At 34.7% G+C, this 11891-nt stretch overlaps 1 protein-coding gene across 1 annotated transcript in view; it reads right to left on the reverse strand.

The window, feature by feature from the left end:
* Positions 1-10846, reverse strand: part of LOC146159140 (ATP-binding cassette sub-family C member 4-like) — a 31872-nt gene extending 21026 nt beyond the window's left edge. The window contains exons 1-10 of the mRNA XM_083384882.1: positions 10686-10846; positions 10218-10328; positions 8399-8519; positions 7279-7488; positions 6759-6848; positions 5809-5972; positions 5607-5732; positions 5244-5382; positions 722-832; positions 168-326 (exon numbers count right to left, since the gene is read on the reverse strand). Coding sequence (XP_083241008.1) covers positions 168-326; positions 722-832; positions 5244-5382; positions 5607-5732; positions 5809-5972; positions 6759-6848; positions 7279-7488; positions 8399-8519; positions 10218-10328; positions 10686-10756 — 1302 coding nt within the window. The 5' untranslated portion in view covers positions 10757-10846. The remainder of the gene's footprint in view (positions 1-167; positions 327-721; positions 833-5243; positions 5383-5606; positions 5733-5808; positions 5973-6758; positions 6849-7278; positions 7489-8398; positions 8520-10217; positions 10329-10685) is intronic.
* Between the last annotated feature and the right edge of the window lie 1045 nt (positions 10847-11891).

Raw genomic sequence — 11891 nt, forward strand, 5'->3', positions numbered from 1 at the left:
TGTTTGAAATGTGTATCTCGTCGACCGTAATAAATCATTAACCAAAAATAAAATTAGAGGCGTTTTTGAATTTAAAATTATAAACCCTTATTTTTACGGAATGCGGTATGTCGGTTTACCCTTCGGTTGACCGATTGACATTGGTGTTGTCTTTCCCATTCTACTACCTGATCTTCGACAAAGGCCAAGTTAACGTCGTCGTATGATGCCGTGAAGTTTTGGAACGTGATGGATCCAAATTCTTCTAAGGATTCAGTGTTCGAATACTCTTCCATACCTTCGGATTCCTTATCGGCTAAGTTAGTTTCGTCGAGGACTAAAAACTCCTAGAGGAATTTGTTATCGCAAAACATCCCAAGATATTTAGCCTAACAAACGAAGGGCATACATAAACATATTTACAAGAATTACTACTTCGTATCAGCTTCTACATTTTTATTGACATAATTGTTAACAATCTTATTTTATGTTAGGCGGCTATTTTGAAAAAAAAGTGCGTAATTTTGTTTAATAAGGCCGTGATTAGAATTGTATTTTTTTCTTTAGATATAAAGGATTATAGCTACATGGACTGACCTCAGTTTTTTAATTTTTAGTTTGCATGTAATGCCTGCACCTCGGCAATAAAACTAACGTAAAATATTAGACAAGTGAATAATAGATTGACATTATTACGACTGGAGTTTTAACAATCTCATAGATAATTTTTCGCTTTGTTTACTTGGATTCTGTTGAAGCTTATCCTAGACTCGGCCAGCTTTTCGACACCTTGCGGAAGAAATACTCCCAGCGGAACGCGAAAGGTAGAAAACAATGCAAGGGTGTAAAAAACCTAAAAGCGACAAAAATACATAATGAAACAAAATATTACAAGCAATGTTAATGATGACAATGTACAGTACACCTATATAGTTTACACTCTACACCAGCGGTTCCTAACTTATGGGTAATTACCCACATGTGGGTATTTCAGGATAGCAGGTGGGTAATCAGCTGAACCAACATATTTAGAATTATGGTTGTAACAAACAATGTCACAGCTGTAAGTTGCTTTATTACTTACACTTTTTTATGTTTTGAGTCCTTTTAAAACAACCAAACAAGCACAAGTATATTTTATCAATTTTACAATTGTTTCGTCATAGTGATCATTTTTTTGGCCGGTTTTACGTATTTTATTTTTAAGTGAAGTAATGGTAAGATTTTTCTTGTATCTTCTTATTTTACATAATCAATTTGCAGTTAGTGTTTATTTCTGCAGGTATTCTTAACGAAGTTGTTTGGAGTAGTATACAGTAGCTATAAGTGTGCATTTAGAGTTAGTGTTGAGACGAGCGAGCTATAATTTGTTGAATAACGCTGTTTTATATTTTTAGTTTGGTAAAATAGCAAAATGAATCAAATTAGATTTTGGGTAATGGAACTTTTATCTGGACAGAAATGGGTAATAAGGAAAAAAAGGTTAAGAACCCCTGCTCTATAACACGCTAGTTCAGGTATGATAAAACGGCGAGCCGCATGCTTGTTTTAGGTTTTTTCGCCTATTTTAACTACTTAAATGCAAAACATTAAACTCTTTTAACTTTCCAATATATGTCTTTGTCCATTTTGTAAGCGAAAAACGCCCTTTGTAGTAGAAGGCATTTGTCTCCCTACCCTGAATGTATTTATTCTTATTTTACGTTGCATATTTGTGCACGAGACTTAATTTTGTGGAGTAACGTTTTTACAATGCCCTTATAACAAAACTACGGTATAAACCAGGGGTTCCGAACCCTGTGGGCCATGGTCCCGAGCCTTTTCCAAGGGGGCCATGAAAAAAATTGAAAACATTATGTTTAGTTGATAATTGAAACATTATGTTAGTTGATAAGTCTACTCCACTTAGGTTTGCCATACGTCCCGGTTTAGCCGGGACAGTCCCGGTTTTAAGGCCTTGTCCCGGTGTCCCGCCCGGTTAACCAATTTGTCCCGGAATTTTCAATTTGAGATTTACAAAAAAAAAAATGTAAAAACTCTTAAATTAGCCATTTAGCAATTCTTTCTCAAAATTAAATAATACTTTTTACTTTTCATTTTTGGTTGGTAAGGCCTTCAAGCAATTTTTTTAACATAAATTAATTATTTTTCCAGCGGGTGTTAAGAAATATTTTTCTGGGGGTGAGGTTGCTGGGGCTAGTTTATTTTTTGTGTGTGGTGAGTAAAAAATGTAAATGAGTATTATCCGGCGATTGCTGGGATATATCTTTTTGTGGAAGGTAAGCAAGCGCCGTCGCAAACCGGTCACCCTTCAGCAATTTTTATTTTCAAGGATTTTTTTAACGTATGACGCAGTTTGCTGTCGGTATCATTTGCTTGAATATGACGCAAGTTTAAACAATTGCTGTTACAACTTAAAGTTTAACGTTTGTTAGCAATTCTGGATCGATAAATGTCGCGGGTTTTCGGCATAACAAATCAAATTGAAGTCATAACATACTGATTACCTTAATAGAAATAAGTTTTAAGGTTTCCAACTTAATACTTATATGTTTAAAAACTACTCGATGTCTGTTACCGCGCAAAATTTAGGAAGAGTTTGCAAAATTTCGCATTTAATGCGACGGTTTTAATAGTAACCAATTTTCAGTTTCAAACAAGATTTTACTTACGTTGGACGGAGTATGGTACCAGGATTACGTAGTTGCTGAATATCACGCAATGCAAAGAATTACTTATATACAACTTAAGATTTTACGTTAATAAGTGGTTTCCTATGGATATATGTCACTGGTTTTCGTTACGTAAAAGATGTTTGACGTGCTGAGCTGTTGGGTATTAAGTGGTTTCATTTCAAATAAGCACACATTATTTGCAATTTTGTTTCAACAAAATGTAAAATTTTAGTTTGCGAAGACGAACAATTAGATGTTTCACAGTCACGCAGATAAATGCGATAATTTATAACATGCCATTCGATTAAATGCTGCTTCCACACAGGCTAAAGAATGTGACTCCATTTGTGGAGAAGCATTTAGTTAACCCATTTCAGGCACAATAAGCAAAAAAAATAGTCAAGGGACGACCAACATATATACTGTATAACAATTAACGATTAGAGAAATTAAAATGTTTCATTTATAAAAAATTAAAATGTTTACCACTTTACAAACTATTTAGCACTCAAGCCAGGATATTACGCTATCCGTAACATATTTTTTTTTAGTAACATGGTAAATTACCTTTTTAAATCATCGGCAATAACATGCGGCTTAAGCAAATGCACAGAGTACAACATAATATGTAACAGGTAAGAGGCCAGCTTGATGGAATCTTGCATTTTGCTTAACCTATGCTTGAGAATCAATTGTTCCGGGGAATACAATTTTTTATGGACACAGCGCCTTTGCCAACATGTACGGCCTAATATTGCTGCTTTCACGAGGGCCACATCCTACTTTAATTGTACAAAGTAATTACTCGACTCGTTTTTTTCGCAATACATAAACATTACCAGGTTTGTAGAGCTCTTCTGGCAAATGTAATTTTTATTTTTTTTATTCCGACGCCTGGTAGCAATAGCTTATATACATAAACATTACTTTCGGTTACAAATTAAATTACTTAGAAAAACCACCCTTAAAAATAGGGCCCAGAAAACAAACCCTGACAAAATATAAAACAACCGCAACACCGTTAAGTTAATTAGTTGCATTAATTGTTTTTGTATTAGGTCTACATTAAGTTTATTTGCAGTTTTCAATATGCGTCTACATAGTAAAACGAATATCTAACCAATACATAAAAAATAAGCCATTTTCATGTTGGAATGTTTGGCATTTCGCATTTTAGACATCGGACAGCGCCGTACGGCGAGGGTCAAACATCATTGGCCATCTTCTTCACTAACCACGTTTTTTACGTGTAACGCGCCACTCCGCGACTCGTGTGGCCTAAAGGCAATACACAGGCCATTCATGGAAACCAACCACGTCCAAAATGTCCTGTTTAAATACCTGGCGCCGCCTAGACAGAAGGAACCAACGAAAATGACTCTGGGCTCGGTCTTCTCAGTACACATTCTGTGTGTGTTTGTACCATCCACCAAAATGCTATTTTTTTAATACATGACGCACACTGGGAAAGTGATTCAAGAAGCAAAATTTTTAGGATCCTCAAGACTCAATTAAGTTCAAACGGTGGCTTTTTAGTAGATAGGACAGTAATAATATCACAATCACTTTTAGTTACAGAATGTATTGAATTTTTGATCAACAAACTGATGGTGTTGATTTTATTCATGCATTTCAAAAACACAATCGAAGTATCTCAAATCTGAAATAAAAAATCCTCAACCAAACAAATTAATGATGATTGATTTCAGTGAAAACTATTTTTTCAAATTCAAAATGTAGCATACGAATCAATTGGACACACTGCTCTTGTACAATTTATCAAGCAGTTATTTATTATTATAATAGGGAGACAATTTGGAAACAAAAAATGTAGGACCTGAAACATGATGTTTCCATAATCCAAGGTATATGTAATTCAGAAACATTGCACAAAACAAAAACTGGAATAGCTTTTACAATCTGTTTAAACATAAGGATGATTTTTTTTTAAACAAGTCGTGGAAAAGAACTGGGGGCACAGCAAAAGACTGACACTCAAAGCGAAGACCTCTGAACAGCCTGATTAGAACTCCGATGAAAATGTTTTATTATTGTCACACCAACATTCCTGGATCAAAGTTATATTTCTAAACTAAAAAAAAAACACTAGAAGCTTCCATAAAGTCATTCCTCTTTCACAAACATACCTTGCAACCTGAAACGGTGAAGATGAAACTTTTCGCACTGGTGGCCAGTGTTTAAAAAATGATTTCACAAACATGCAACCTGGTAGCTGGCTAGCCATTGGTTATAACAATTCCTCGTATTTTGCTAAACATACATCAGCAAGATATATAAGTGGATTTTATGCACGCAAAAGAGCCAAGAAATATTTTATATTGGCCAGAGTATAAACATATTTGTTAGGTAGGCTACTATTTGAGCACATTCTACGTGTACGTCACTGAGCCTAAATATGTAAACTAAACGAAAAACTGCAAAATTTAATTATAATAAAATGGTCAACTGTCAAAATAAATTTTCATGAAATAATACTACAATTGTAACACTAACACTATGGGTTGAAAAAAATATTTTTGTTATGAACATTTAACACGATATTATTTTAAGTTTAAAACTCATGCATACCTTTGACGGAAGCAGTTGACCTCCAAGTTTGACGTAAATGACGAACACGACGAAAATCACGAGGCGAGACGAGACATATGTCATCGCGTAGTTGTAAGCTTTAAGGTACGACGAGAAAATGAACTGCTTAATTTCCTGACTGAAAGCAAAAATTTGTTTTTAAAAAACAACAGAAAAAGAGAAAAAGAGAAAAGGAGAAAAGGAGAAAAGGAGAACAGGAGAACAGGAGAACAGGAGAACAGGAGAACAGGAGAACAGGAGAACAGGAGAAAAACAGAAAAACAATCTAGGTATCTATCTTATATATTTTAAAAAGCAATCAATCCAATAAACCACTTATAATCATTTTCCTATATGCTTTACTTTCGAAAAGAGCTGATTAAAGAGGCGAAGGGCTTCTCCCAAGCGTAAAGCTTTACAACCCTGATGGCTAAAAGTACTTCGTTCATCGTTCGGATTCTCTGGTCTGTGTTAACCGAGGTCTTTGCTCTGAAAAAATATAAATTTGGTAATATGAACACGTTTTAACTGGATTCTTATTCAAACCTAAGTAATGTTGCTTTACCTTATTTTCCCGAAAAGTTGGCCAATAACAATTTGACCGACCATTCCAATAACAATGATCGCCAGCCCAACAAGTGAGGAGACTCCGATTTCCCGCCAAAGCATATAGATTGCCACTGAAGCTTGCAGAGGAGCCAACCAGATATAGTGGATGAAGTGAAACAACTGAAAAAAGTTTGAGTTTAAACAATTTTAGGTGCTGCAACAAGTTTTCCATTTTTTGGTACTGAAATATTGTTTGGTTTATCAATCTATAATGATTTTTATAACTAACAAAAATGATTTAAAAGGTTGCCCTATATCAGGGGTCGGCAACCTTTTGCTAGTCGCGGGCCAAACCAAAGTCACCAAATTTCCGATGGACCGTAATAAATTTCCAAAAACAATTTTGTTATAAAAACGTGTGGTTTTAAAGCACTGTGATTCAGCATCGGACCCAAATGTTTTATGTAATTAAATATAAATGTCTATTTTATACTAAGATGGAGCAACGCGCGAAACGCGGAAAAAATCAGTTTGTTAGGTTTAAATTTGCAAACCTCTTAATTTGCAAGAAGACGCACTACGAACACACAAAATACAATATGAACAACACATTTCTGCTACCCTTTTGGTTACTGTTTATCATAAAATATGGAGTACGCCAGAGAAAATGATATACATTAAATTGAAAAAACTTTCATTTTAGAGAGTTTCATGGTCCGAACAATTTCCACCTAGATAGTTTTCATGCGCACGGCCCTTTGGTCTCCCTTGAAAGGAAACAAGATAAGCGCGTAGCGCGAAAATTTTTTGCATTTACGTGTGGGTAAAATAGTTAAAAAAGAAATTACGCGGGCCGGATGATTTTCACTGGCGGGCCGTAGGTTGCCGACCCCAGCCCTATATGTTGCTCGGCATAAAGGTAGAAGACAGGCCATACAATTTAATTTTCTATAACAACCCTCATACATAGTCAAATCTTATGACGTCCGTCGCTCCAAGATTAAGGATCTGTCCCGTGGTTGTGCTTGCCAGCGACTTGCCACTCAACTTAATAGTCTACAAAATAAAGGCAAACAAAGATTCCCAACGAAGTCTAACATAAACGTTACATTTTAAACTCCATGGTAAAATTTATGTTGCACATTCAAGTAACAAATAATATGATGTGTGGAAACATGGTGATTAAAGTCAATGAGCCGACTGCCTTTTTGCCATTATACAACTTGAACTTGTATATGAGTTTTTGCTAAATTACACTACATGTATGTTAAAAGTGAATTCTTAAATCATGTTAGAATTTGGTTACGATTTAAACATTTGGTTGGAATATATCAGTTAGCCTATTCAACAGTATATTTATTTAGATGAAAATAACCAAACTTTGACCAATTTCCTGTACTTGTGACCTAGGCTGCGTTTTCATAAAAGACTTCACATTAAAGTCGTGTTTTCAAGGAATATACTTACAATTTGTGTATTACTTTACCTTTCTGTACATCAGAGCACATGTAGCTACACGGAGTTCCCAGCCAAGAGAATGTAGTTTAAAAGAGGACCACTGGTTCAGAATAAAGAACAGTATTGCTGTGAGTGTAATAGCAAACGCATATAAGTAGGCTTCTGTGAAAGTAGAGCCACCTTCGAAGTAAGTAATAAGACCAGCCACCCACAGCGGGTTTGAAACAGCCAGAGTTTCCTAAAAGAGTATAAGAAATTTAATCACGAATTAGGACGCGTAAAATAAAATCTAAAATCAGATAAGTGTACAACTTGCAATTGAACATACAAGTAGGCTACATATTGTTTACGCCAGTGGTCTCCAACATTTTTAATAAGCGACCCCAATTTAAATAAATTGTAATCAGAATTAACATTGCGACCCCATTCCTGTTTTCATATATAATACTGCTGGAACTAAGTAAGACGAGATAATATGGGTAAATTATACACATTTCCGAAGAACTGTGGATACATATGCGCACAAAAATGATTTTTTTAGAAATTTTATTTAAGTGATGAATTTGATTTTGACACACGAAGAACACAAAAATTTCAATTTGTTTCAACACTAAATTGCATTCAGTGTGATGGTTGTGCCTGTATATACGTGTCCACCAGTTCTGGAAAACGCGGCTGTACTTTGCATATGTAATGCTCTACTTCCAAGCGATTTACGATGTTCCATTTTTAATATGTTAATTGCGCTGAATTTTTTTAAACAAAACCATTTGGTTAAAAACGGAAAGAGTAGTTCACTAACAAAATTGGACAAAGTCGGATAAATAAATTACACTGAAGTCCAAAAGTAAATATTTATTTGATAAAACTTTGTAACCTATAGCAGCTCTTATCTTATAAGAGCTAAAAACACCTATTTTATAAGCTTATCTTTTCTATCTACTCAGTCGCGTTTATTAATATGACGTCATTATATATAAATTCTCTTAAAACAGAAGAAATATTGTGAGTTCTGGCGACCCTCACAGGTTGGAGACCACCGGTTTACGCGATAAGCCACCAATAATACAATAGTGTTTTTCGTAAAACAAATATTGCCCAACCCTGTTATGTTTCATTCTTTGTTCACACCGAAATGTTTCACTTACTTTTAGTAACACCACCACGCCGTAACTCAACCCTTGATTTCGGAATGTACTGAGTGCAGCTTTCATAAGGCTCGGTCGTTTGCCGGATTTTATGCCGTTTTGGACTTCTTGATTCCATTGTCTGTTGAAAAGCAAGGAATCATCAATGCATGTAAGTAAAAGCAGCGATCTTCTATTAATTTTATAAATTCTTATTTTAGTGGTTCTCAACCTTTTTTGAGTGCACTTTTTTACGGGCCTCAACAGTTTTTACTCACATAAAAAGTCTCGCGACATAAAAAGTCACGAGGGATGTGTCTAAAGTTACATTGAATACCACAAATTCAAAAATCCTGGAGAATTCTTAACTAAGGGGGAACTTATATTTTGCAAAACCAGCCTGAATAAGTGGGGTGTTTACTGTTCGTGTTTTGTAAGAATTGCAAAAATGGATTGTTAAAGCTACATTTGTTTTCAATTTCATACAATTCATCACCAAAAAATGTCTGTAAGGCTTTTGCTAGGTGTAAGCTACGCCCTCTCTAACTGCGCAACAGCCACGCCAGGTAAATTGCACAGTAAATTTTGCCTTTTGCGCACCTTACATCATTCTCAAATTAAAACTAAAATATCTTTACTTTTTTGCTACAACAGTTTGAGGATTTCGCATTGAACATTTTTCGTTGATGTTTGCAGCTAAAAGCAAGTAAACACATCAAATCCGCATTGACGATTGTGAAGTAATACATATTTTACTGCAAATTACCTTGTCCAATAGGGTTTTATCTCCCATGCGAAATACGAAAAATGCATTTTTAGAGAAGTTTACTTGTAACACAGTCACAATTTTCAAGTGATTTCTATAGAGTTACAGCTGGACAAATTGACAAAATCATCTTGATAAATGCAAATCAGATAATAGTTTGCGATTCTTGCTTGCGTGCTAAAGGCATCTCATATCCGATATTGCTAAATTGGACGTTTTGTCAAATTAACTCAACTCGCCCCAATACAAAATGCATTGATCATCCGCGGGCCCCTGCCAACTCAGGCTTCAAATATTCTTGTAGCGGTACACTACAAAAATATTTGCGCAGTAGAAAATTTTCCTAAAGGGAACACTGACTATATATGAGTCTATGATACTTAGGGATAGCGGGAAAAACGGACGCCTTAACTTAAGGGATAAATGCTATTTTACGAGTTTTACAAAATGTTCTTGATAAGAAGGGGTAGCAATTGAAAGGTCTTACTGAGTTACTCCTATGCTTAAATTAAACAACTGAGAGAAGCATACCTTCTGGATAAGTTAACATTGTCAGCCGATTTTTGCACGGGGCGAAACGCGGACCCCACTAATTAAATCACGTTTCTCGCTCTAACATTATTGAGTATTACTGAAAATGATAGTCCCTAATACTACGTCGCATTGCGATTTGTGTATATTCTGTTACTATTACACGAGCGTAAATTGTTTTCACTAAAATATCATTTAGCCCAGGTGTTATCAATTTTGTGAATCGTGCATATATCTATTGATAAAAGGGAAGTGTTCGTTTTGTATTGCATACAACTGCTGTAAAACTGCATTTAAAAAAACAATTTTTTAGGTTGTGTTTGTTTTTTAAAACGTAAAGTTGAGCGATTGGATGCAAGATAAAAATGTACAATTACATATTATATTATCCATAATTATATGAAAAACGAGATTTTAAACAACTCATACTTTTTCTTGGCAAATCAGATTGTACGTAACGTATCCACGTAGCACAACTGAAACATTCATCATACTAATAAAGACAGTTTCCGAACACGCAGATATCTTAATAAATAAAACTACCTTTCCAAACGGTCGCAAAGCACTGTTGACCTGTCGCAGTTTAACAGTTGGTACAAATCGCAAGTTTTAAGATCCCTCTCGTTCCCAAGGTTAAATAAGTCGTTCATCCACCTGGAAGATATTTGTTTACAAATACTTTACAAAATGAGTAGTTCTATTTAAAAACAATCAAATTCTTATTGGCCTTTGAACCTGATTGCCTCGTATTGTCAAAAGAAATTTTAACGATTTGCAATAGTTTATAAAAACGTGAAATTTTAGTATTGGTAATTGTAATGATATTTTACCTTGAGAAAATGCAGTCACTAAGCGCGTGCCTATGGCTACATAAACTGTATAACTTTTAAATTAAAAAAATGTTTTTAGAAAACAACATCTTGCTAACGAGCAGTAAATGCAGGGTAGATTAATTGATTGCTCATTGATCGCAGTGGAAAAAGTTTTTCGGTCATGTCGCACACCGCTCACCAAAAAGTCAAGTAGGACAGTAGGTTTGCCTTCTTTATTGGATTGGGTTTCAGCTCTTCTTGACGAACCATTTTTCACTCAAGCATTCAGCAGATGTTCCGCGACCGACAGTGGTAGTTAGGTAAGTTGAAACACACTACAATTATGGACACAAGCTGGAGTTCAACCTTTGCAATACGTACATATAATGGGTTCGGTTAATCAACACTTAGCGCAACATATATTAAAACCAAAAAGCTCAAGCAACGTATTTAACCGACATACAAAGCCTATTGATCGACAACAAAGGTATAGGCGGGTCAATATATGAAATGTATGGCTTGAACCTTAAAAAAAATCCTACAAAACGTGACGTACGAAGAACTTTGAATTCTGACATTTAAGCTATCTTCTTGGAGAACATTTTGAACGTCATTTTAAGCGTTTTAATCACGTTATTTTTATAGTTTGGACTAACTATGTTGGTGTTTAAATTTAAACACCTAAACGGTCTATGCACGCTTAAAATCTAAACACTTAAACACCTAATTGAAACACCTTCGTGTTCAATTTTAATTTCAATGTTTAAATTTGAAACACCTGGACGATTTTATGCTAAACGCCTGATATTTTGACATGTTTAACAACGATATTGAGAGATTTCAAGCACAATTAACGATTTTAAACATGTTAACAATTAAGCCCTTAATATTTCAAAACGTTTCTTGACATTTTAATAGTTGTTTGCCTTTTGGATATTCCAAAATTATCTACTAAGCATTTTCAAGATTTTGCATAGACCTGACAAACACCTGATGTTTGTTCCACCAGTCGTCAGTAAAACATTAAAAATGAGTCGTTGACGAAGGAGCGACCCTAATGCGCGAACTTCTTGCAACAATATGTTGTTTAAATCAATGTATTTCTTATATGTAAAACAATTGTCAGAAATAAAAATATTTTTAGGATAAAATTTGTCATTTGTCACATTTTTGTCACTTCAAAAAGACAAACTCCTATAAAAATGCCAAAGAAAAACAGGACGCTGGTTATTTCACAAAAATGTTTTGTAAACAGTTTGTGTAAACAGTTAAAATACAACGTAAAAAATTGCAGTAATTTAAAATGACCTAGTTATCGAAATAGGAAATGGGATAATTGTTAATCACTAGCGGGAAAAAGACAGCAAATACTGGCTAATACATTTGTCCAAATTAGAGATAAACA

The sequence above is a fragment of the Ascidiella aspersa genome, chromosome 3, assembly GCF_963924565.1.
Source record: "Ascidiella aspersa chromosome 3, kaAscAspe10.2, whole genome shotgun sequence".
In the NCBI taxonomy this organism is placed as follows: Eukaryota; Metazoa; Chordata; class Ascidiacea; order Phlebobranchia; family Ascidiidae; genus Ascidiella; species Ascidiella aspersa.